The sequence below is a fragment of the Podarcis muralis genome, chromosome 3, assembly GCF_964188315.1.
Source record: "Podarcis muralis chromosome 3, rPodMur119.hap1.1, whole genome shotgun sequence".
In the NCBI taxonomy this organism is placed as follows: domain Eukaryota; kingdom Metazoa; phylum Chordata; class Lepidosauria; order Squamata; family Lacertidae; genus Podarcis; species Podarcis muralis.
In genome coordinates this window covers 89,622,026-89,646,058 of record NC_135657.1, presented here as the reverse complement: position 1 = coordinate 89,646,058, position 24,033 = coordinate 89,622,026, and the positions used below count along the sequence as shown (strand labels likewise).

Genomic DNA, 24,033 nt, shown 5'->3' with positions numbered 1-24,033 from the left:
ACAGAGCAGCACACGGAAACGCTGTTTACCTTCCCGCCAGAGCGGTACCTATTTATCTACTTGCACTTTGATGTGCTTTTGAACTGCTAGGTTGGCAGAAGCAGGGACCGAGCAACGGGAGCTCACCCCGTCCCAGGGATTCGAACCGCCGACCTTCTGATCGGCAAGCCCTAGGCTCTGTGGTTTAACCCACAACGCTACCCACGTCCCTTAAAAACGCACTTAAAACGTTCTATTTGCAGCTGTATAGCGGAGTCCCTGCTCCTAGATTATCTTCCTGTGTGGAGAGCCTTGCACTATGCAGTGGGGATCACACACCTAGACACTTCTGATATTGTGCACAATGAAAACGGGGTCAAGGTGTGCAGGAATCCCATGCACCTACTGCCGAGAACCTCGCACTTCAGCACAGACTCTCTACCTTGGTATTGCTCCCTGTTCACACTTCCCCGCTCTGAGTGTGCCAGTATTGCCAAGAGCAAGGAAACACAACAACAGTTGCTTCCACTCGCTTTGCCCTCGCAGGCAGTCTCGGCCTGAAGGCACAAGGTAAATCAACTTGCAATGGTGGCAGTGACAAGGTGGTAGACCCCACAAAAGATCTGGAGCGTGCAGTGTGTGAAGGCCTAATCCAGAGGTTTGGGGGTCCACGGCTCCCTTGACCAACTGCATTCTTTCTGCGGCACCCCTGTGGGGCTCAGGAGCCCAGTTCTGTCACCCCTTGCCTGCAGAGCTGGCAGCCTCTCACCCTTTTTCAGACTCCCTCCCTTGTGGAGTGTTCCCTCGGCCTCCTCTCCTAGGGAGTCCTCTGGGCAGCAGAAGCAGAAGCTGGTCTCTGAGCTGCCCCCCCCGCCCCCCGCCCCAAAGAGAGGTGCCTCAAGGGCCTGGGACTTGTCTGTACATTCCCAACAGCAAGGGCTGGCTGGCTGGGCTCCCTTGTCCGCTTGCTTGCTTACTCCGAGGCCACCTCAGCTCCTGGCAACCAGCACCCCCTGACCAGCCCCAGAGATACCATTCGCTTGGAGCCAGGGCTGCTGCAACAAACAGTTGTGCAAGCCTTTGGAAGGCAGAGACACAAGAGGGCATCAGAGGAGGGAGGGAAGAGGGGCAGAGGCCAGTGTTGCCTGCAGCACCCCTGACCATCATTCAAGGTACCCCAGGGTGCTGCGGCACACTGTTGAAAACCACTGGCTTAATCTATGTAATCATTACCCCAAGAAAGTGGAGTCAATGGTCACCTGAAACAGAACTTTATGACTAGGTTCATATTCCAATATGGCCTGTAACATGTCAATTATGCACAAGCCAATCATAGGGCATGTTTTGTAACACTACCATCGCAAACCGGGCTCTATGCATGTATAGCTACAGATAAATAAGCAATCCCACTGAATTTTAGTCATTGTATTTGAATTTGATCCATAACAAATATTGATAACTTTGTGATGATTTCAGACCATTGGTTTACCTCTTTAAAATGTGGGGTTCCCCCCCACACTCAGCCCAAAGCAGCAATTCACATGTGATCAGATCATGGAAAAAGCTTGATGTTACCATCTTGTATGAGAACCAATTCAACAGACCTCGATAATGCATTTCTTGAACTTCTGAAATTTGAAAATAAACTTGCAGCGGCACAGCCAAGTGGGTACTTGATACTAACAAACTTTAGATGAAAGTTCTTTTTTTCTCTGTACATCATTTGTGCTTTATCCATCCATCGGATTACATATTATAAAGTAACATTCCAAATAGATAACTCTTCGTTTAAGAAGCAATATAAAATTCAGCTCAAACCTCTGAAATAAAATTGCAACCATCACACAATAGCTTTTTGAACTTTTTTTTTATTACACAGAAGGCAAATAACTCTCTTCTTTTGGCTTTTATAAACAGAACTCCATAGTTTAAACATTAATTCCAAGTACAGTTAAAATCAGTCCTCAACCATGAATAAAATTAAGGAAATCTGCCACATCTACTGCATGTGTCTAGATCTGGGCAGACTGTCATTTCCCCCCTTGATCGGGAATATGTTAGTTTGGGCATGTATGTGCATTTGTATGTAATTTGAGCAATGAACCTGCTTCGGATGTGTGCTGACCACATCTTGTCCTGGGTCGAGCAAAGGAAAACAAGGCTACACATTTGCAGCAGAGCCTGGCTGTGCACAAATGTTATTGGCTGGAACCAGTGATGACACAAAAACACCCTTCGCCGCCTCAGAGCCATTTTCAACCTTTTTTATTTTTTAAAATGCACTACTTTTCAACTACATTTTTTTAAAAAAAGAGAGACAAATGCACATTTACTTTAATAAGCATACATGCAGCACTTTAAAAATAGAAAGTTGGATGGTCTGCCTAAAATATAGGCAAAGGGGCAAGAGATTTGGTGACTTGAGTTTGCAGTTCACTGAGTGGTGCAACAGTTGCCTTTGAATGAGGCAGGAATTTGCCCTACAGGGGAGCAATGTGCCGCAATTTCTGTTTGTCTGTCTGTTTGTGTATGCACCTATTATTATTATTATTATTAGTCTACTCTCACATATAAAATCAATCAAGAGAATTGGTTCCAAAACATTAGAGGTTTGATCAATGGGTCTGAAGAGCAGCCAAGACTTTTGAGTTCTGCACCCAAACATTACCTGCACCCTACAGCATCAAGTACTGACAGTAATTATTATTTAAAACAAGCTTCAGATTCAAGCTGCATAGTGCTAAATCCTATCAAAGATATAAAAATAGAAAGCTATTCTTGCCCCTAAACACCTAAAAAAGCTGGATCCCAAATAACTTAATGTGGTCAAACCAACTTCAGTGTAACAACTCCAGAAGATTTAGTTTCTGGATTTGTAGGAAGCAAGTTATTATCCCAGAAGACTTTCTGAACCATTCTGGGCCAAAAATTTCCCTAAACCCATACACACTCTAGTCAGCATGCACAAACCTTGTCTAATTCAGACAAATAAAATACAAAACAATCAAACGAAAACTCGTTGCGGCACAAGCGGCACAGGGTCTAAATATATGAATACCATATTCCATATACACAAGCAAGGGATGTTATTTTTGAAATCTTATAAGCTAACCACCTCACAGCTGCTGCAGATCACTCAGAAGACGCAGTCAGAAGAGGAACTGGCAAAAGGTTTTCGGTATTCCTTGAGTTGGGACTCCAGTGGGAAATAAAACAAATGCAGCTCACAGTGAAGAATCTTTGTTTCTTGGAAGTGTCACATTGGGGGAACTCTGGACAGCCAAGAAAAAATAACGTAAACTCTCAGGTTTCACACAGCGGCTAACAGCCGTAAAAGGAATTCGGTGGCATTTGTGTAAGCAACTGGGCTCTTTGCTTACAGTGGAATCCTTGCTTTCTTCCCCTCTATTAATGTCTACGCACCTTCCACTTCAGTGCGGCAAAACAGCACACAACAATGTGCAAACCCCCAAAAAAGACAATGCTGTGCAATGAGTTTGGCTTACATAAGCTGCCCGTCATTTCCAAGTGTAAGAAAAACTGTATTTTGTCTCCTAGTAAGTTAAGAGCTAGGTTCTCATGTCATTATAAATGGGTAATATGAAACATCCCCCAAAGATCCAGAATTATTAGCAACTAGACCCCGCTTCCAACTGCTTTCTAAACTGTATACAACTTTGGGATTTGTAGAGTATGGCTTTTCACATGTGCAATCTGGGAGTATTTCCTTCCAGTCAGTTTCCCCCATCATGCAGAGAGTTGGCATGTGTGAATGGTGATCCCGTGTTTGTTAGGCACATACATACAATGGCAGGAAAGAGGTCTTCCTTGTTTGTTTAATAATATGTTTGAGTGTCAAATTCATATTATGTTATCTCTGTGACACAGTTTCTGCCGGGAAAGGAATTCAAGTGAACATTATTTCCCCCCCGAATTAGCTTTTTGCTGACAATGAGCTTTATGCCAAGGATTTAACCACAGCAGTTCAGGCTATGACAAAAAAGACCTCTACTGATGTGGTCAATGCTTATTTTTCTAAAAAAATGTTTAGTACTCTTATTTTGACTCAAGAAAAGATAGTTCAAATCGGGAAAAATAAATACAGTAAATGGACCAAAGTACAAAGATTCACAAAATGTTTAGGGGTATGCGTATCCCTGTGTACCCCCAGAAAAAAAAGCACTGGATGTGGTCAGTACATCCTGCAAATTACATGGAGAACCAGTTCCTTGCAAGCTTCCTATGTGGTTCTGCAACCATCCAGTTCCCTTTCTCGGCCAGCCATAAATTTACGCCATAAATATAAGGGGGACTTTACCTGTCAAATCCAAATGTAGTAGCGGAGAAAACAGAAAGCTGCTTATTATTTATTTTGCATTTATTTTCAGAAACTTTCCACATGGCTCAACTGAACTGTAAGGGCGGCTGTGCAGCATTCAAAATGTACAAAACGATAACAAAGAGATTACTGAGCTGGACTCATTCAAGTAGCTCAAAGTGAGCCTGAAATAATGTAACGTTCATGCAAGATAAATCCAAGAAACAGTGTCCAAAATAATAGCACCTAGCCAATCTCTTCCACTGGGGGTTATATCCCAGATGAGCAAACCCTTAACTTGTGCATATTTGTGGGGTGGAGAGGGGGAAAGGACACAAATGCAAACCACAACATTGGTGTGTTGCATTGTTAAAAGTGAGTGGCATCCCCCCATCACATGCATGATTCTCTGAGCAGCGGAGCAAATCCCTAAGAGAAAAGCAGGGAACCCTAAACACAACAAAGCCACTCTCAGTGCCATCAGTATGATACAGAGCATATAAAACTAGGCAAAGATATATATACAACAGCATTGCCTGTCTCTCATTGGTCCTGATTCCAGTGTACATCTCAGGTTTTTAAACCAAGGAAAGCACAAGCTTTGTGCCCAAGCAGTCCCATGTTCGTAATGACCCTTCTTGCTTCTTGTGTGAAGTCGGTTTAAGATGCTAGCTTGTTCCGGTCCTGGTTTCGATGTAACGGGAAGCTAAAAATCCATGCGTCATGAACTCTGGCATGCCAAGGAGGTGGGAGTGAAGAGGCCAGAGCACGCCGACATCCTGATTCAATAAGCTGAGATAAAGTACACCCAAACGGCACCATATATTTTTTATATTGATAATTTACATTCCAACTATCTGCCCAAAGGCACACTGCAGACGCAACGCTACGTAAATTTTAAAACAGCTTAAAAAAAATATTAAAAATTAAACGTGCATGCACAGGTTTCAGTGCAAACCCAGTGAAAACTCTGCCAGGAGTCTTTCTCTGCAAGAGGAAAGTGTCAATGGTTGGAACGTGTTGACCACTCCACAGTGCCTGCAGTCAATTGCTATGAAGACCTACTTTGAAGGTAGAGCAGAAGAGCCTCCCAGAATCCTTGGCCATTGGCCATGGTGGCAGAGGATTCTGGGAGCTGGAGTCCAGCAGCATTCGCAGAGCCGCAGGTTCCTCAGCCCTGTTCTAGAAGCTTCCACAGCGAGAACTTCACTGGCATGTTTCCATGTGTGGAACGGTTCGAAGACGACAATACAGAATTACTGCATACATCCACAGACAAAAGCCAACCAATAAACACATAAAAAGCAAGGCACATAGACCCCTTTTTTGTCATTTATATATTCAAATTAAGGTACCTCTTTAAACTGCCAAGTGGTAAGACTAGCATATAAACTGGACGCTGTACCATACGGAGTCAGTCGGTCAGGTTATCGATACAAGTCCACGGAGTGCATCAAGGAGAATAAAACCAGCCATTATGTTATGTAAAGTAGGCAGATGTATTAACACCACACACTATTAAATTATGTAAACAAACATATTTTTTTTTCTAAATACAAAAGTCCATTTGTCAAAAGGAGGGCGCTACTGAAGCATAGCTCGAACTTGTTTCGAAGTAGACTCGTCATTCAGATGTTTCGTGGTGAACCTGGAAGTTACAAAGACAGAGTCAAAAGACTATCTTGTGAATTTCAGGCTCCGTCATGCGCCTTGATAAAGCAGCAACTTTACAGAGCAATGCTTATGCACGTAAAAACACACACACACACACACACACACACACACACACACACAAAACCCCAGTCCCGTCGTGTTCAGGATTGCAGCTCTGAACACGCAAAGTGCTTTAGATTATTCAAATTAATGCTCTCTGTGGTTGTCTTAGCAAGATTGTGTCCCAGAAGCTATGAAAGGCCCAACGGCATTAAATAAAGGCAAGCGAAGTTAAATGAGTGCATTGATTAACAGCAACAATGAGGGAAACGGCATTCATCAAATTAAATGAATAAAGTAAATGGCATTAAATAAACAAATACAGGAAGACCCATGTATGAACATACCTGCATAAAAATACATAATATAAAATAGAAGAATGGTATAAAAAGGTGTGGGATATAGCTATTAATGATAAATTGACATGTGTTATTAAGGTAAGGTGGGGGATATGCCAGAGAAGTGATTTTGAGGAGATATGGAAGGTGTTTGTAGAATTTGCACTGCAAAAACAGAAAGGGGTCAAACCACCGCAAGAGGTGTTGAAATTTTGGGAGGTTGGATAATTACAATGGGATGGTCTGGGTGGGGTGGGGTGCACATATTCATTTATTTATAATTATTACTTTGTCAAAATAAAAAAAATAAAAAAGCAAATAAAACTCCTCCACTAAGACTTGCCTATTGCAATGTTTCTATATCAAGGGTGGCCAACATGGTACTTTTCCCAGATGTTGTTGGTTCCACAACGTCTGTCATCTCCAGCTACCATGACCATTAGTTAAGGATTTTGGGAACTGTAGTACAACAACAAATGGAAAGCATCATAGCGGCTAACCCTGTCTTATATACAGCACAGTATGTATTGAGTAATCAAAATCCCGTATTTTTCTGTCTATAAGATGCCCTCATGCATCATGGGGGACTCTTATTTAAGAATATGGGGGGAGATGGCCCCCATGCATAAGATGCCCCCAAATTTTGGATATTGTTTTTATGGGGGGGGACCCAGTCTTATACACGGAAAAATATGGTAATTTGTGAATTGAAATAGGACCTGCTGCTTACACAAAAAAAGGAAATGGTAGGACTCTGATGCGTGCTACACCGGAAGTACATCTGCCTTCCTTCCCTTACCTGTCAGCCCTGCCTCCATCCCCTTCTTCTACTGCTACCTTCCTGCCATGTTCCTTTCTCTTAAGTCCCCAAACCTACTGCTTGAATTGCAAGCGTATTGTTTCCTTGATGAACTAATCTACCAGCAGAGGCAGAGTTTGGCTTTTCAAATTTCAGCAGCACTCTACAATAGGTCAAAATTCGGCACCCACTCACCACCCACCTCTCACTTTCCGTCCTGCGCATGCACTGCGTCATAGTTATGGCACCCCTCTGGGCTTGGCACCGGGTGTGGGGGAACCGACCGCGCTGTCCTCAATCTGCCTCTGCTTCCAGGATATTACAGTGGTACCTCGGGTTACAGACGCTACAGGTTACAGATGCTTCAGGTTACAGACTCCACTAACCCAGAAATAGTACCTCGGGTTAAGAACTTTGCTTCACGATGAAAACAGAAATCGTGCTCCAGTGGCGCGGAAGCAGCGGGAGGCCCCATTAGCTAAAGTGGTGCTTCAGGTTAAGAACAGTTTCAGGTTAAGAAGGAACCTCCAGAACAAATTAAGTTCTGAACCTGAGGTACCACTGTGCAACCAATTCCGGTGCTCTAAAACCCAGAGGTCTCGTGTACCCATTTAACGGTAAGCAATCCTACCCTGCTCTGTATAGTTACCCCTCCACCTGTCATGGCAAAGAGGGCTCTCATTTATTCTGAAAATAGGCAGGAGATGGTCTTTGATGTCCAGTCCAGCAACTTTTATTATTTTGTTACACTTCCTGTGTGGTAAATCAAACACAATGGACAATCAGATGGTTAAAATGAAGATAGGCAAACATAATGCGTACCTGAGAGCATTCAAAAGGCCTTCAACTGTGTCTGCTGGCTCTTCCCTTAAAACCTTTATGCAGCCTTTCATCTGTGAAGAAGAGAAGACATGGAAGAATAAGGGCTACTATTTGGATAGGTAAAGGTAAAGGGACCCCTGACCATTAGGTCCAGTCATGGCCAACTCTGGGGTTGCAGCGCTCATCTTGCTTTACTGGCCGAGGGAGGCAGCGTACAGCTTCCAGGTCATATGGCCAGCATGACTAAGCCGCTTCTGGCGAACCAGAGCAGCGCACAGAAATGCCGTTTACGTTCCCGCCGGAGTAGTACCTATTTATCTACTTGCACTTTGACATGCTTTCAAACTGCTAGGTAGGCAGGAACTGGGACTGAGCAACGGGAGCTCACTCCGTCGTGGGGATTCAAACCGCCAACCTTCTGATTGGCAACTCCTAGGCTCTGTGGTTTAACCCACAGCGCCACCCGCGTCCCAGTGTAGGGATAGGAAGGCTATAATCTTTTTTATAGAGATGAGCGCCACAACCCCAGAGTCGGCCACGACTAGACCTAATGGTCAGGGGTCCCTTTACCTTTACTTTTATCCCTACAGTGTGGTGTAGTGGTTAAGAGAGGTAGTCTCGTAATCTGGGGAACCAGGTTCACGTCTCCGCTCCTCCACATGCAGCTGGTGGGTGACCTTGGGCCAGTCATACTTCTTTGAAGTCTCTCAGCCCCACTCACCTCACAGAGTGGGGGGAGGAAGGGAAAGGAGAATGTTAGCCGCTTTGAGACTCCTTAAAGGGAGTGAAAGGCGGGATATCAAATCCAAACTCTTCTTCTTCTTCTACACTAGCGTCCTATCTGGATCAGGGGCAAATTATGGATGGGTGGGGGGTATAGTTGAGCCCTTAGTGGAGACATATATTCTATAGAAGGCATTTGGGGGAGAAGGCTGATGTTTTTAATTATTTACGTGTTTCTGTGTTGGATTTCAATGCTACATTGTATTACGCTTTTATTCAATGTCACAGGCTACAACTGAAATTTGCGAGGGACCATGTGCCAAGCTCTCTATTGCAAGTTAACGTTGCATTCTGAAAAGCAAACATGCAAAAGAAGTCATTTTCCTAAGGCTACAAGTACAGCTCATGTGATTGATGCCTCAAACCACAAGTGAAGAAGACAACATGAATTGAAGTGCTTCCTTCAGAACACCCCACGAAGCTTTTGCAGGGGACCACAACACCTTGCCATTCATTATTCTTACATCAATCTTTGAGGCTTTGGAGAACGCTCCCACGGGGTGGACGTGGTCGTAGAGAATGATGACGCCAACCATCACTCTCATGCAGAACATAAGGGTTTCTTCACTGGTGAACCTACTTCTGTATTCTCTGAGGAAGGGGAGAAAATGCTGTTATTCTGCCTCCATGTCACAATGCAAATTAAAACCTTCACTTTCAAAGCAGCACAAGGAACCTCGAGACACAATCTAATAATGTTAAAAGAAAACTGCCAATAAACACGGCTGACAGGGCAGACCATTGGCAAATCGACACATCTACTGCCCCTGACCCCATGGTACGCTGGCACAGTTGTCCCACCAGCAGGGATGAGGGGTAGCTTTTAGGAGGGGGAGGGGGGTCTGGCCTTTCCATTCTAATACTTGCACCCCACCCTGTGGCTGTAGAGAGACTTCCTCCATTGCTGGACTCTGGGTCCAACTGGCAGAGTTAGAGGTCAGCTTGCATGGTGGGCTTCCATCACCTCGTCCATCATTGTGCCTCTCAGAAGCAGCCGCTGCCAGCAAAGAAGTGCCTGGAAGGGAGACAGGCCCACTGCCTCAGGGGATGCCAACATCAGGCTCCAGACTTGGCCAGCTTTCTTAAAACTGGGAACGGTAGAAGAATTCAGTTCCTTCCCTTCATTTCCCAACTGATAATGATGTCTCTGTTGTTCCACAGGTAATGACAAAGGGCACCCGAGGATGCAGTAAAAAGTCCACATCTTAGGTGACCTTTTAAAGAAGAGATTCAAAGCATGGCTGAATCTCCAAAGACGGAGGTGGGGGAATCTGTGTGTGCCCCTCCGAGTTCTCTTGTGCTCCCCATGTCTGGTGATTCTTGACAACTGGCCATGCTGGAAGCGGCAAATGGGAATTAAGAGTCCGGCAACCTCTAGATGGCCACAGGCTCCCCACCCCTCTGTCCTAAGATCAAAGGACTGTCCAAAAAATTACTTCTGCCACACATTCCAACTGAGGAGGCAGCAAAAGGCGCAATTAAAAATAAATTAAGAAAAAGATGATGATTGAATATGTTTGCATTGTCTATGTGTAACCATGTCAGCCTGGGTGATGAGTGCAAGGTTCATTAGGCTTCCCTGACAGAATGACCAATCTTCAAACATCAAAGCTTGTAAAAATACACAATTGACCAAAAGGGTAAGTCATGTGGAAAGTGACCTGTTTTAAAGATATTTGACCCCTCCCTTTTTTTTTGGTCCTGCCGTAACTTTTTTTCTTCTTTCTTTCCCTCTCCAACTTTAAATATTTGTCAGAAGGACAAAGCCAGAGCACTGTGGCCCTCAGAGAAAGCGGGAAAAGAAAGACTTTCTTCTTTTTCCAACAGTGAGTTGTGCAAAAGCTCGTCTAAAACAGGATGGATATGTATTTTAAAATAGAAACCATGACACATCATGAGACTATGACTATCTCTAGATATTACAAGGGAGAGAGAAGATGATGACCCAGTGCTGCTGCTTTTGGTTTAGTTCTAACGCATATGCAACAGACATCATTACCAGTAGCGTGTAAAGATACACTCATTTCTTTTGTTCCACTATAGTCTCTGCTCAAACATGATTCTAAAGTCATGCAAAACCAGTTTACCAGAAACAACAACGGAGTAAAAGTACACGGAATGGTCTTTTTCATAATCTCCGAAATAATGGCTACCTGTCTCCAACTTCCCCAAAGGTTATAAAAGTAGCATTCAATTACAAGCTTTCGTTAGATTTCTTTGTACTATTAAAACAAACAAACAAACAAACAGACAGACAGACATTTATTTCTCTTGCTCATATCTAACTTACGGCGTTTCCAGCATGACTTTGCATACGCTGGCCATCGTACTTAGACAATCTGTCGTGTTCTCAATTGGTAGGGTTTTGTTCTGCAGAGGTTAAACCAAACCAACAACAATAACAAAAAAAAAATAGGTCAGTTATTCAATATTTCTCTGTAATATGCTATTGGTTTTTTAAAGAAATATTAGATCGTCACTCACTTCTGCAACAAACTGTGTTGTGGCATTGCTCAGTGTTTTCAGCACTGGTGTAGCTTCTGCATAAAACAGGGACATTCTGTTAGCCATCTCGTTGTTCACTTCGCTCTCAATGCCGAGCTGATGAAAACACAAGGGAACACTGATTTTTTAAAGAAGAAGTTTGCTGTGTGCGTTTGCACATTACGCTAAGCCCCAGCTTAGTAAACAAACCACGAGTTGTCTCCTTGATGAGCAAACAAGGCACCGCCTCTTTCTCAAAAGCTTTGGTTTGCTTTCCAGCTCCTCTTCTCTCTGTAGCTTGGAGGGGCCACACAAGCCATGGGTTGTGCAAGACTGTTGGGTTCAGACGTGACACCAAATGATAGTTCAAACAAGCCACAGTTTCATGTCAGCAAGAAACCCATGACTTTACACTGTGGCTTGCTGCCGGAAAGCAAACAAACCATGCTTCGTCTGCTGGGCTAGGTTCGGACATTGACACCACTTTGCCTCAACCAACTGTGGCTTTGCCTTATGTGCAAACCACATGTGCCCAACCTGTTGCCCGAAACAAGGGATGTGCTGTTACCAAGTTCTTGTGCAAAAAAATGAAATCTGCCTTGATTGCAGATACAGCAAGTGAACAGGAAAACACATGGCAAAGTATGTGTTTACAAAGTAAAATACATCATCATCATCATCATCCCTTCTATCTCCACACAGAACAAGGAAAGCCTCCTGTTGAAACCCTGGTGGGCCACTCATGCACCTGGTGGTGCAGAAAAACTGAGGTAGATGGACTGTATTTGGTATAAACCAGCTTCCCACATTGGCAGACTGTCTTCTAGTGAAGCAGCAGCCCCAAAAGGAAACCAGGTTTTCGGCCATTAAGTAATCTATGGCCTGCTGGATGTGGGGTGGGGTGGGGTGGGGACTTATTATGATTATTTTATTATTATGCTTTTGTGCAGTGCTTTTTATTACTATGCTGCGTAAATTATGTACTGGGATCTTTGAATAAAGGGCGGCATAAAAATTGAATTAACAACAGCCACGACGACGTTTCACTTACGTGCATATTGTTTATTCTGTTGCGATTCAACGTCCTCCTATAATAGCTGAAGTCGTTCTGTATCGCGGGGTTTCTCATCTTAGTGCGAAAATAAAAGGGGGAAATAAAATTTAAAAATCAAGAAAAAGAAGCTTCCAGCGCTCTTAACCCAAAAAAGCCCCTTAAACATTTTATGTGTTAGCTAACCATCCCGCCCTCGTCCTTACCTTGAGTTCGTCAAAGCGGAGAGTGAAATGCAGGATCTCTGCAAACTGCTTTGCTAGGGCTTGCTCTCGCTCTAAGTGCTGAGTTGGTGCATAGGGAGGGGAGGTCAAGGATTCCAGTAAACTCTGCAGCGCTTTCTCTGAAGACAGAGAAAGGAGGAAAGCAAAAACAAGTGAAATTGCAGATATATGTCTCGCATTTCTTCGAAAAGAGAGCATTTCAAACAAACGTGCAAACCCATTTTTCTACTAGCACAAGACTCATGGATAAATATTTTTTACAAACGTTAACTGTTTGGCCTTCCCTAAACCACGTAAATGTGCAAAATATCTTTTACACATGGAAAAACTTAATAAAAGTTACTTCTGAGTGAAGAAAGCCAATCATCTTAATGGAGTTGGATTGCTGGGATAGCTCAGTTGGCAGAGCACAATACTCTGAATCTCAGGGTCGTGGGTTTCAGTCCCACGGTGGGCACAGAAGGGGGTTGGGCTAGATGTCCCTCGGGGTCCCTTCCAACTCTACAATATGGAGACGTAATGAATAGATTAATTTTTTTAAAGGTATGATATTGTTAGTGGAATGAGCATCTTTAATTGCTTTTTCCTCACCAAATGATGATTGAGAGGTATCAGTCTCTTGCTTATGGACGTCTGGCAATACAGCTCCATTACAAACAATATCAAAGGGGATTTTCAGGTTAAAAATAAGCCTCTAAAGTCAGAGTTTCCCAAACTTGTTTTTGGACTACAATACCCATGACCCATGACCCCTGGTCCTGCTAGCTGAGGATGATGGGAATTGCAGCTGGAGACCAAAGTTTGGGAAACATTGCTTTAAATGAAGGGCAGGGGAACGCACAATTGCTTCGTTCTAAGTGCAAGACAGGGATGTGGGTGGCGCTGTGGGTTAAACCACAGAGCCTAGGACTTGCCGATCAGAAGGTCGGTGGTTCGAATCCCCACGACGGGGTGAGCTCCCGTTGCTCAGTCCCTGCTCCTGCCAACCTAGCAGTTCGAAAGCACATCAAAGTGCAAGTAGATAAAAAGATACCGCTCCGGCGGGAAGGTAAACGGCGTTTCCGTGCGCTGCTCTGGTTCGCCAGAAGCAGCTTAGTCATGCTGGCCACATGACTCGGAAGCTGTACGCCGGCTCCCTCGGCCAATAAAGCGAGATGAGCGTCGCAACCCCAGAGTCGGCCACGACTGGACCTAATGTTCAGGGGTCCCTTTACCTTTACCTTTAAGTGCAAGACGTACACCAAAGGGCAGAGGGAACCAAATACCACTGTCAAAACAGCAGAGCAATGGGTTGTTCAGCAACACACTAAATAAGTTTTCCTGACTTGTGGTCCCTCTAGGGATGTTGCTGGGACTACAGCTCCCATAATCCTTGGCCACTGGCCATCATCCTGGCTGGGGGCAGCATGTTGGGAAAGGCTGCACCCAAAACATCAGAGGTGAACAAATTCTATGGAAACAATAGGCAGATCCTCACCTAGCCGGAGAGAAAACTCATAGAACCGCTTCAGCCTCACAACCAGAGGACACACAGAGTTCCAGGCTCTCTCCTGAAGTTGGATATCATTGGGGTTTTGTATTGCCTGGAAAACAACGATACCTCGATCAACATCAGGTGGCTGGCAAAGTAGAAAAAGGAGGACTTGCTGCTTGCCTCTATATTTAAATATAAAATATCTCAAAATGATGTTTGTATAACAAGAGCGGAAAGTTAGGGGCAAATGGGGCTTGTCAACCTTGGGAGGCAGCCCATCTAGCAGAAGGAAAACTCGGATCTGCTGTCTCGCAAGATATCTTTGCAAGAAGAAAAGGCCAAGGAGTGAACCCTACACAAATCCAGAGTCAAGTCCCTAAGACAGTTGGATGGCGCCTTGTACATCTCCTTTTGGCAACTCCTGCAGCCAAGATGGTGCCAAACGTATTGCTCGGCTTTCCTTTGGACCACATCAGGCCAAGAGGGGGGGTCTTGTCAATCTGGGAAGCCCAGAACCCCTGTGCTCCAGGGAGGTCCCTTCGGGGTTTGACTTCACCCCCAGAGGTGCACTCTTATTCTCTTGAGACAGACGGATGTCAACAACTAAGTTAGAAGAAGGGACATAGTTCTGTGGAAGAGCATCAGTGTTGCATGCTTGAGCCCTGACATTACCAGGTAGGGCTGGGAATGTCCCCTGCCTGAAATTCTCAAGAGCCATTGCTAGTTAGTATAGTCAAGATGGATCCATCACCCAACAGCTTCCAATGTTCCTGTAAGATATTCCAACTATTTCATCTGATTCAGCCCCGTTTCTCCTTCCTTCCCCTCCTCTCGATTGGGCCTACTGCCCCCAAAGAAGCTTGCAAGCTCGCTGGGGCAGGAACCTACTTAGAGGTTTATTTTCTGCACATGTTACTCCGTAACACTTCATGCACGGATGGCGTCGTATAAATTAAGAACAAAACCATTCAAGAGGTTTTGTAAACGCCACACACAGACCAAAAGCCGAGCCGCTTTTAAGTCCATCTTTGACGTCGCACCATTTAGCACTGGAAAGCTTTCAGCCAATGTGTAGTCCTCAGACTCCATCATTCATCTTCGGGGTCATTAATAAATAACAGCCTTCGCAAAAGCTCTTTGCAATCTTGTCTCGCCCGCATGCAGGGGTAAACATAATCCACACCACATGCATGCGGAGATACACATAATCATGTGTTCTGTGTGCAGATATATGCGTGCACGGCACATCTAGAAAATCTGTTTTTAATTTGGAATCCTAAGGAGTGTCGCTACAAGTTTCAATGAGGTTCTTGACTTCGTTCAGTAGCCTGATTGCATCGGTAACCGTTTGTCTCCAGAAGAGATTTGTTCAGTAGACAGGAAAATTCTTGTCATTTTTAGTTTTAATTTCACATAATTATGACCATTTTTTTTTTAAAAAAAAAAGAAATATTGTATGTACAGTGATATCTCTTGGTGCAAACGGGAACCGTTCAGGAGCCCTGTTCGCAACCTGAAAGGAACACAACCCGCGTCTGCGCATGTGCATGATGTCATTTTGCGCGTCTGCGTATGCGCAAGTGGCGAAACCCGGAAGTAACACTTTCCTGTACTTCCGGGTCACCGCGGGACACAACCTGAAAAAACATATCATGAAGCAAACGTAACAAGAGGTATGACTGTATTTGCTTGGGTATGAAAAGAAATATTGCAGACTAGTGTTTAATTTTTCCTTCCTCGGATTTTTTTTGGGGGGGTGGGTGGGTGTGCCATAGTATGGTTTAACGCACATCTCTAATTTCCTGTCCAGCTCCTTTGTAGGACTGCAGGTCTGAAAGCATGCTCTCCGAATCCTGTAAGACAGCATTGACTTGGTTCCATACTTCCCTCTCTCCATCTGTAGGCTGAGCATCTAGGTGAGATAAAAAGCAAATATTATTTTAAGAAATGTTGGCTGCAAATAGAGCTAGCATATGCACTCCTGTGGTTTGCAGTACAACAGCCCTTTGATCCATATTTTATTATGTTGCAGACAATTCAGGCGGTGCTTCATTTCCATATCTATGCCTTAGTATTTAGCTCCAATGTAACTAGGATTAAAACTGCTGCGCCCCACCCACCATCAAAAATGCCTCATGCAAAATGTACTTACATTAAAATAAAACAACAAACCCCCAAACCAACTATATTGACTTCAGCAAATTCCATGTCAAAACATATCACGGACTCCACTGAGACAAGATGAGTTGGATACATTTTTTAAAAAAACCTGTGAAAAAAAATGATCTTGCTGCAATCCTTCCCAGTTGGAATTTCTGAGTAAGAAAAAAAATGAGGACAGCAGTCCTTGAAAGAGTTAGTCCTCTATGCAGAAGTATAGCTTGGCAGAATGAAAAGCTGTTTTCATCCTCACCTGCTATATTAAGACCCATGAATGATCATGACTCTTTCCCATCTTTTCCAGTTTTAAAACACACCATAATTCTGTGTTTCTTCCCCCTTGGCCTATCTTAGAATTATATGTGAATCACCAGGAAAAGTTATCGCGGAAGATGGACCATTGCTAGGGACACTCAAACCCCTTCTGTCTTTGACCTGCCGATGGACTCATCGTTTCAGTTAAACGTTACAGCCACTTTTGCTTGGGTCCTCTTCAAAACTCTGTTTACAAGCGTCCAACTTAACAAAAGCACACACATTCCGCGTTTTATCGCTGCCAAGCCTTTCTTCGGGGAGATGTTAGACCCAGATCCGTTCCAACGATTCCACAAATATTCATGGATTCAGGGGGGTCGTGTGCTAGCCTCTCAGTGAATTATATTGAAATCACTTTAAGTCGGTCTAGTCCAGTTATCTCCAAGCCAGTGAGGGAAAAAATGACAGCGTGTTTCAAAGCCTTTGAAATGACACTCACTGTAACTGATGCTGACACACTTAGGAAGTTTGTCGGAGCATCGTTCACTTGGGTTTGGATAAGAGGGGCTCCCTCTCCCTGCATGGGCCCAGCTCCTCTCTCCCCCCCCCCCCCTACTATTTCCTATTTGTTTGCCTTTCACTCTGGGCCTAATCCAGGCATAGGCAAACTCGGCCCTCCATATGTTTTGGGACTACAACTCCCATCATTCCTGACCACTGGTCCTGTTAGCTAGGGATGATGGGAGTTGTATTTCCAACACATCTGGGGGGTTAGTTTGCCTATGCCTGGCCTAATCCATCCCTCCCCAGAAGAAGACAAAAAGGTATGCAGAGGTTGCTCCTCCTGACTCCTCTTACTGATCGCTCACTTCAAGGGGGAAGGTGAACTGGTAGAAAAAGTAAAGCGGGAAGTCCTGCTGGATAGCTCAGCTGGTTAGAGTGTGGTGCTGATAATGCCAGGGTTGCAGGTTCGATTCCCATAAGAGACAGCTGCATGTTCCTGCATTGCAGGGGTTGGACTAGATAACCCACAGGGTCCCTTCCAACTCTATGGTTCTGTGATAAGACCTGAAGGGCCAGGAAGTTCCAGGGATTGGCAGCGAAGCATGGGGCCAACTGGAATGGATGTCTCAGGAGGTATCTGGCAATGCCAATCCATGATGCTGTCCGGGTTATCCTACTTGCCATTGGACTACTGCAATGCGCTCTACGTGGGGCTACCTTTGAAGGTGACTCAGAAACTGCAACTAATCCAGAATGCGGCAGCTAGACTGGTGACTGGGAGTGGCCGCCAAGACCATATAACACTGGTCCTGAGAGACCTACATTGGCTCCCAGTACATTTCAGAGCACAAGTCAAAGTGTTGGTGCTGACCTTTAAAGCCCTAAACGGCCTTGGAACCAGTATACCTGAAGGAGAGTTTCCACCTCCATCGTTCTGCCCAGACACTGAGGTCCAACTCCAAGGGCCTTCTGGCAGTTCCCTCACTGTGAGAAGTGAGGTTACAAGGAACCAGGCAGAGGGGCCTTCTCAGCAGTGGTGCCCACCCTGTGAAACACCCTCCCATCAGATGTCAAGGAAATAAACAACTCTCTGACTTTTAGAAGACATCTGAAGGCAACCCTGTATCTGGAAATTTTTAATGTCTAATGTTTTACATCTTTTAATGTGCTGTAAGCCACCCAGAGTGGCTGGGAAAACCCAGCCAGATGGGAGGAGTATAAATAATAATATAAATTTTATTATGATTATTAAATTGTTCCAAGATATATTTATTTTGAGCAAGAGATGCATGGTCCAGAGAGGTTTAGGAAGAGGTCAAAGTCCTGAGTGTGCTGCTGTGTAATGCTGCGTTGACTTTTTAAGTCTCTACAGGAAGGCCTACCATATTATTAAAAGTCAGTAGAACAAATAGCTGAAGAGATCTGTAGGCAACATTCTCTTGAAGCTAAACAGAACTGGACAAAAGTGGGAGTATTCTTAGAAACTGCATGTTGTATGAGGAGAGGAAGGGTGAAATATTATCACCTATTATGCAGGGAAACCAAAGTTTGGGGGATTTCAGTATGTTGGCTGGTTCCACCAGCTGTACAAAGGACAGCCACCTTTCCTCTCTGTGTTAATCCGTGCGTGCATCAGGTGTTTTGAGGGTGTGTGCACACTATGCTCAGTCTGGGTACCCCCTTCCATTTTAAACAGGAGATCAGGAGATCGGTATTGTTGTCCTCTGAAAGCAGTGACCACATCAGGCATTTTTGAGCATGCACTCCCTGACAACACCCATCATTCTGTTACACTCTGGGTTCTCTAAATCAGGAATTAGAGGGCCTGTTAACATTGTAGACTAGAAGGGCTTCTCTTGCATACGATTTTCCTCTTGCTTCATACACATCAAATAAAAAGCTTCTAGTGCAGCCGTAAAATCTAGCAGGACACATTTTATGAGAAAAATGCCTGCTGTAAATGGCCCGAAGTGTTCAAAATTCAGCTCAGTGGTTATTAATTTAGGCAGGTACAAGGCCTTAAAAAGAAAGAAAGAAAGCCTAGAGAGATCCTTAGTTTTAATAAGACGCATTGTGGTGAAATTCACTGCAGGTGCAAAGAAAAGAAAAGCCTTCCTGAGAGAGGTGGGGGGTGGGCAGGGAAACACAGGCCTGCAGCACCCAAACTGAGCTAAGGTTTTGAACTCTCCTCATTTTAGCAACCCTGGATATCAGGATTTGGCTGGCAGAATGACGTGGTTTCTTAAATCTATCTATTACATATGCAGCCAGTGCTCAGACGCACAGCCTCTGCTTGCCACACATTCACACGTGACGTGTGTAAAATCCTCCCTGATATTTGTCACGATGAGACAAATGGTCAAGCTACTGTCATCTGTTTGGGCAGAGAAGGTGGCCAAGAAACAGAAGCCACAGCTGACTTATGCAGAAGGGCACCGCTTGAACCTCAATGGCTGGGATCACCAGGGACTGGGGAGTGTGCTTAGCTTCCCCCGAATACTGTCCAAAAGTGGATCCCTTCACTCTCCCCCACGTATAAAATCATATAGCTGCCGCTCATCCCTGCAGGGAAAGTTCGAGTGCGGCGCTTGGGAATTGCTGCTGCGGGAGAAAAACCTGACAACAAGTGGGCCGGCCATTAGAGAGAAAAACACCTTGTGGGAGGAACTATGGTGCTCTGCTTCTTTTGATTGGTGGGACATTCAGCAACCCTCTACCAACACATCAAGCTTGACAGGCCTTTAACACTATCGAATTAATGCAAAGCTTTAGTGCACAGTAATCCCAAAATGACTAATGTCTGAACTCTCAAGGCTATACATTCAATATTGCCTAGGTAATTTTTTTCCCCATGGGGGAGGAATTTCTGATGTGAAGGGTGCTTTCAAACAAATCCCCTTCATTCTAGTGCTGCGGCAATAAAAACTGCAGGCACATTTGCAAAGCTAAGCAGGATGTGGAACGGTTTCGAATTGGATGTGTTGAGATTCCTGTATTGAGCGGGGTTGGGCAAGATGGACCTTGTGTTCTTTCCTTGCAACATTACTTTCTATTATTCTCATGCGCATTCTGTAATGGGATCCTGCTTTGAGAGGACTCCACCATACGAGGCCTTGCACACTTGGAAGTCATTCTACAACTTGTTTCCAGGGATGCAAAACTTCTTGCTCAATACGCAACTCTCCAGTTCCTCCCCATCTCTCCCTGCTGACACTTTGGAGCGATGGTTGGGGGGGGGGGGGTTGGGGGGGGGAGTCCTTCAACCAGAAGTATTCTATTAACTCATTCTGAGGTTGTGCTTTTGCCTCACCTCCCAGCCACCTTTGTGGACCCTGCCATTTTCTTATCAACTTGAATGGTGCCCCTCAACATAAATGTTAACAGGCAACATTTCACAGTCCTGCTGCCAATAGCGGTGTCTCAGCAGGTACGGTCCCTTGTCAAATGCTCTTCACCAGAACTTCTCAAGCCTTCTACCTCCAGGGCCCACTTGAAAGCGTTGTAAGTTACTGGGGCCCGCTAGTCACGAAATTATGCTGCGGGGCAGGACCAGTTTGTCGGTTTGAGAAATGGTGCTCTTCAACAATGTGCAGAAAAAGGGTTGTGCTCTTGAGCGATGCAACCAGAGTCTCTCACGCACCTTTCAAACACAACATCATTCTAGAATGTGGCATAGATTGCCCAACATCAGGAAATGCCTATTTCCATAATGACACCCTCTTGATACATGTTGTCCATGAACTTCAGGGAAATGCAGTTTTTGCTTACTAGGCCATTTTTCTTGCCTGCGATTCTGGTTGCAGGTTCGGTCCCCATATGGGTCAGCTGTATTTTCCTGCACTGCAAGGGGTTGGACCAGATGATCCTCAGGGTCCCTTCCAATTTTACAATTCTACCATTCTACCTCTTCAATTTCATGACAGCTACCCCACTTTTTTTTTTTTTTTTTTTGCAATGAAGTTAAGACATTCAGCAAGAAACCTGGCTGAATGTTGAGCTAAATAGCTGGAATCTAGTGCAGGTATTCTTATGCATAATTATCAGGTAGCTTTGAGAAAATACAGATATTAAGAAAGACTTATAAAAGGAAGTAGGGGGACTGGGTTGAAACTGACACTGTGGCTTTCGGAAAGTTTTCCCCATGGCGTATTAGTTATGAAACACAGCAAGCTGTGCCGAACAACAACATACACCTGTCTTGTCCGTGTTTAAAGTGCTATTATGCAGCAAGCAGAGCAGAAATGTATCTTTAGTGGATGAAGGGAGTTTTAATGCATTTTCTGATCACTTTTCAAAGAAACGCTCAGGCGACATGCATTTAGCCTGTAAGCAGAAGGATTATATTAGCTGTAAGATGTGGTTAGAAAATTAATGTGTGAAGTAGATTACATTTCACCAGATGATAGATCCAAGGCTAAGGGGAATGCAATCAAGCGTTTACTTCAATTGCCATATTTTGTTTCTGCAATTAATGGAGGTAATCACATTAATTCGACAGTGAACAAAGGCAATTCCACACGGAACAAAGGCAAGAAAAGTGTCGTATTCACAATGAATTAGTGTTTTCCTTTAGAGTACAGATATATTTAAAATGTTTTAAGTCCTTCAGAAAGTGTTGAAGGGTCAATGGGTACTGTCAGAAAACTTTAAATTTGCTCGTGCACTTTGGAAACTACAGTGGTACCTTGGTTCTCAAATGCCTTGGTATTCAAACAATTTGGAATCCAAACACTGCAAACCCAGAAGTGTTCTGATTTGCGAACTTTTTTTGGGAAGCCGAGCATACTCCCTTTTGAGTGTTATGCTTCCTATTTGAGTGCCACACTTCCGTATTGAGTGTTACACTGAGGTTTGTCTGGTTTTGCTATTTATTTAGCGTTTTTGTTTTTATGGCTCTATTTTTTTGTTTTTGTGACTGTGTGGAACCCAGTTCAGCTACTGATAGATTGATTGTGTGACTGCAATACATTGTTTATTGCTTTCATTTTATGGATCAATGGTCTTGTTAGATAGTAAAATTCATGTTCAATTGCTGTTTTAGGGGCTGTTTTTAAAAGTCTGGAATGGATTAATCCATTTTGCATTACTTTCTGTGGGAAAGTGCACCTTGGTTTTGGAACACTTTGGTTTTGGAACAGATTTCTGGAACGGATTAAGTTTGAGAACCAAGGTACCACTATATAGGGAGAAAGAGGTGTTTACTCCCATATGCAATACTGAGACACTTTTCTGCCCAGCGGGATTTTAAGAGTTTCACAGTGCTATGCTCCTACACATTTTAATAAAGTGTAAAGGGCAAGGGGGGGGGGAATTGCTTGCAAGTTTCTTTGAATACAGCACAAGCCACTTATAATGACCAACTTGTACAAAGCATGCAACCTTGAGGCTCACTCCTGCACTCTCCATAAGTATAACTCAAGGAAGAAATTTACGTCTGAACAGTGCCATGCTAAGATTCACTAAAACCTCTCTCAATGGGCCCTGTTCTTTGTCAATAAAAATAAGAATACCTTCTAAAATGAAGGTTGTTTGACAGAGGCTGTTTGACAGAATGCATGGCAGTTCTTTTAGCCGAGCAATGTTAACGATTGCAAAAAAAATCTATATTGTTGGTGTTTTGGTTGAACCGAGCATCTGATTTTCAGAATGAAGCAGGAAAAGTATAAGTGCCATACACTGTACTAGTTGTATGGTAGATTAATACATGCAATTGATTAGGATTTTATATATTAGAAGGAGAAAAGAATGCAAGCCAGGCAAGGAGTTTTGCTCACTTTCAAAGTCAAGGAAAAAATTTGGCCCTTGATCAAAGTCTGTGCAAGTGAGAACTTTTAAAAGATTTCCCATTTGGTTCCTGAAAAATAGAGAAAAAAAGGAACAGGAAAGTGGCTCAGAGAAGAAATCTTGAAAGCATCGAGTCAGATCATTTGCACTGCTTGAACATGTTTATCTGTCAAAGCAAATTGGGCTTAAACATTCCTTCTCAACCAGTTCCTAAGTCAGGGGGAAAGGATGTTCCAATCTTGAACTTACTTTCAAAATCCAGGAAAAAATGTGGGTAGTTTTCAATTTCCCTGGTAAGGACTTTAAGAAGATTACCCATCCCAGCAAACCTAGTGAATGCAACAAAATCATAAAGAGTTATATATGCAAAATTAGAATGTTGAAAAAGTAAGGGTTTGACATGCTCTGCTATTCTGATTTCAAATCGAAACAATGAAAACACAGTCTGTTTTCTAATGCTACATTGAAAGTAAGCGCCAAAGGCGAAGACTCATTGGGAGCAGTTCACACAGCAACCAGCGGCCAAACAGAGAGAACCCAAATATACAAAAAGAGATGCCAAAATCAACCTTCGTTGCTGAGATTGAGGACGGATAGTATTTTCGTGAGTTTGAAGTGGGGCAATAGAGGCAGACTTGCATTGTCTCTGGTCAGAAAGCTTTTGCAGGTTTTTAGTGCAGTGAGAAAACCTGGAAAGTGTGATTGATCAGAGGTGTGAATGAAAAATGTACGTACAACATTATGACATATTTTCCTCCCTTTTTGTTTTTTGTTTCAGTGTTACTGTGTTGCATTTCATCCAAGAAAAGCAGAACTGTAAAACCGTTCCAATTTGTCCATACAAAATATATCCAAGCAGAGTTTTGTTTCTTTCTTAACCACCTTTCGGCTACACAAAACAGTTTACCTTATTTCTATATTCACTTTCGATTACTTGGGAGTGCAAATAATCAATAGCTTATTTACAACCAAAGAGAGTTGGCTGGCTTGTTGGGGGGTTTTTTGCCCCTTTCAGGCTACTGGTATGTCATAAATGGCTTACATTAAATACCGGGCAGTCAATCTAGTAAAAGTATTTATGTGTGAGTATCCAGATGGGCCGGGTATAAATAATAAAATGATGAGCTGATGATTCTTATCTGTCCAGCTGATTTAACTGAGAATTAATTTACATGTAAGAATTTGTTATATGGCCTCCTAAATAATCAGATTTCAGTAATGAAATAATGGCCAAGAAGAATTCAATGGAGCACATTATAAACAAAGGGCAGTGAATGATAAGAGGCTTGACCAAACCTGTGGGTGAATTTAGCGACTGGTCCAGCGCCTTACTGAGTCTTCTTAA

General features: G+C 43.7%; 1 protein-coding gene across 6 annotated transcripts in view; it reads right to left on the bottom strand.

Annotated features, from left to right (window-relative positions):
• Positions 1-2,289: 2,289 nt before the first annotated feature.
• CYRIA (CYFIP related Rac1 interactor A) overlaps positions 2,290-24,033 on the bottom strand; it is a 67,181-nt gene continuing 45,437 nt past the window's right edge. For 2 of the 6 annotated variants that reach the window (XM_028722577.2, XM_028722579.2), the window contains 10 exons: positions 22,938-23,017; positions 15,776-15,897; positions 13,989-14,094; positions 12,494-12,630; positions 12,288-12,365; positions 11,237-11,353; positions 11,043-11,122; positions 9,217-9,343; positions 7,970-8,040; positions 2,290-5,945 (listed from right to left, as the gene is read on the bottom strand). In XM_028722577.2, the coding sequence (XP_028578410.2) occupies positions 5,882-5,945; positions 7,970-8,040; positions 9,217-9,343; positions 11,043-11,122; positions 11,237-11,353; positions 12,288-12,365; positions 12,494-12,630; positions 13,989-14,094; positions 15,776-15,897; positions 22,938-23,007 (972 nt within the window). In that variant the 5' untranslated portion in view covers positions 23,008-23,017 and the 3' untranslated portion in view covers positions 2,290-5,881. Of the gene's footprint in view, positions 5,946-7,969; positions 8,041-9,216; positions 9,344-11,042; positions 11,123-11,236; positions 11,354-12,287; positions 12,366-12,493; positions 12,631-13,988; positions 14,095-15,775; positions 15,898-22,678; positions 22,759-22,937; positions 23,018-24,033 lie in introns of all 6 variants that reach the window. The other 4 variants (XM_028722582.2, XM_028722580.2, XM_028722575.2 and 1 more) reach the window with 3 other exon arrangements.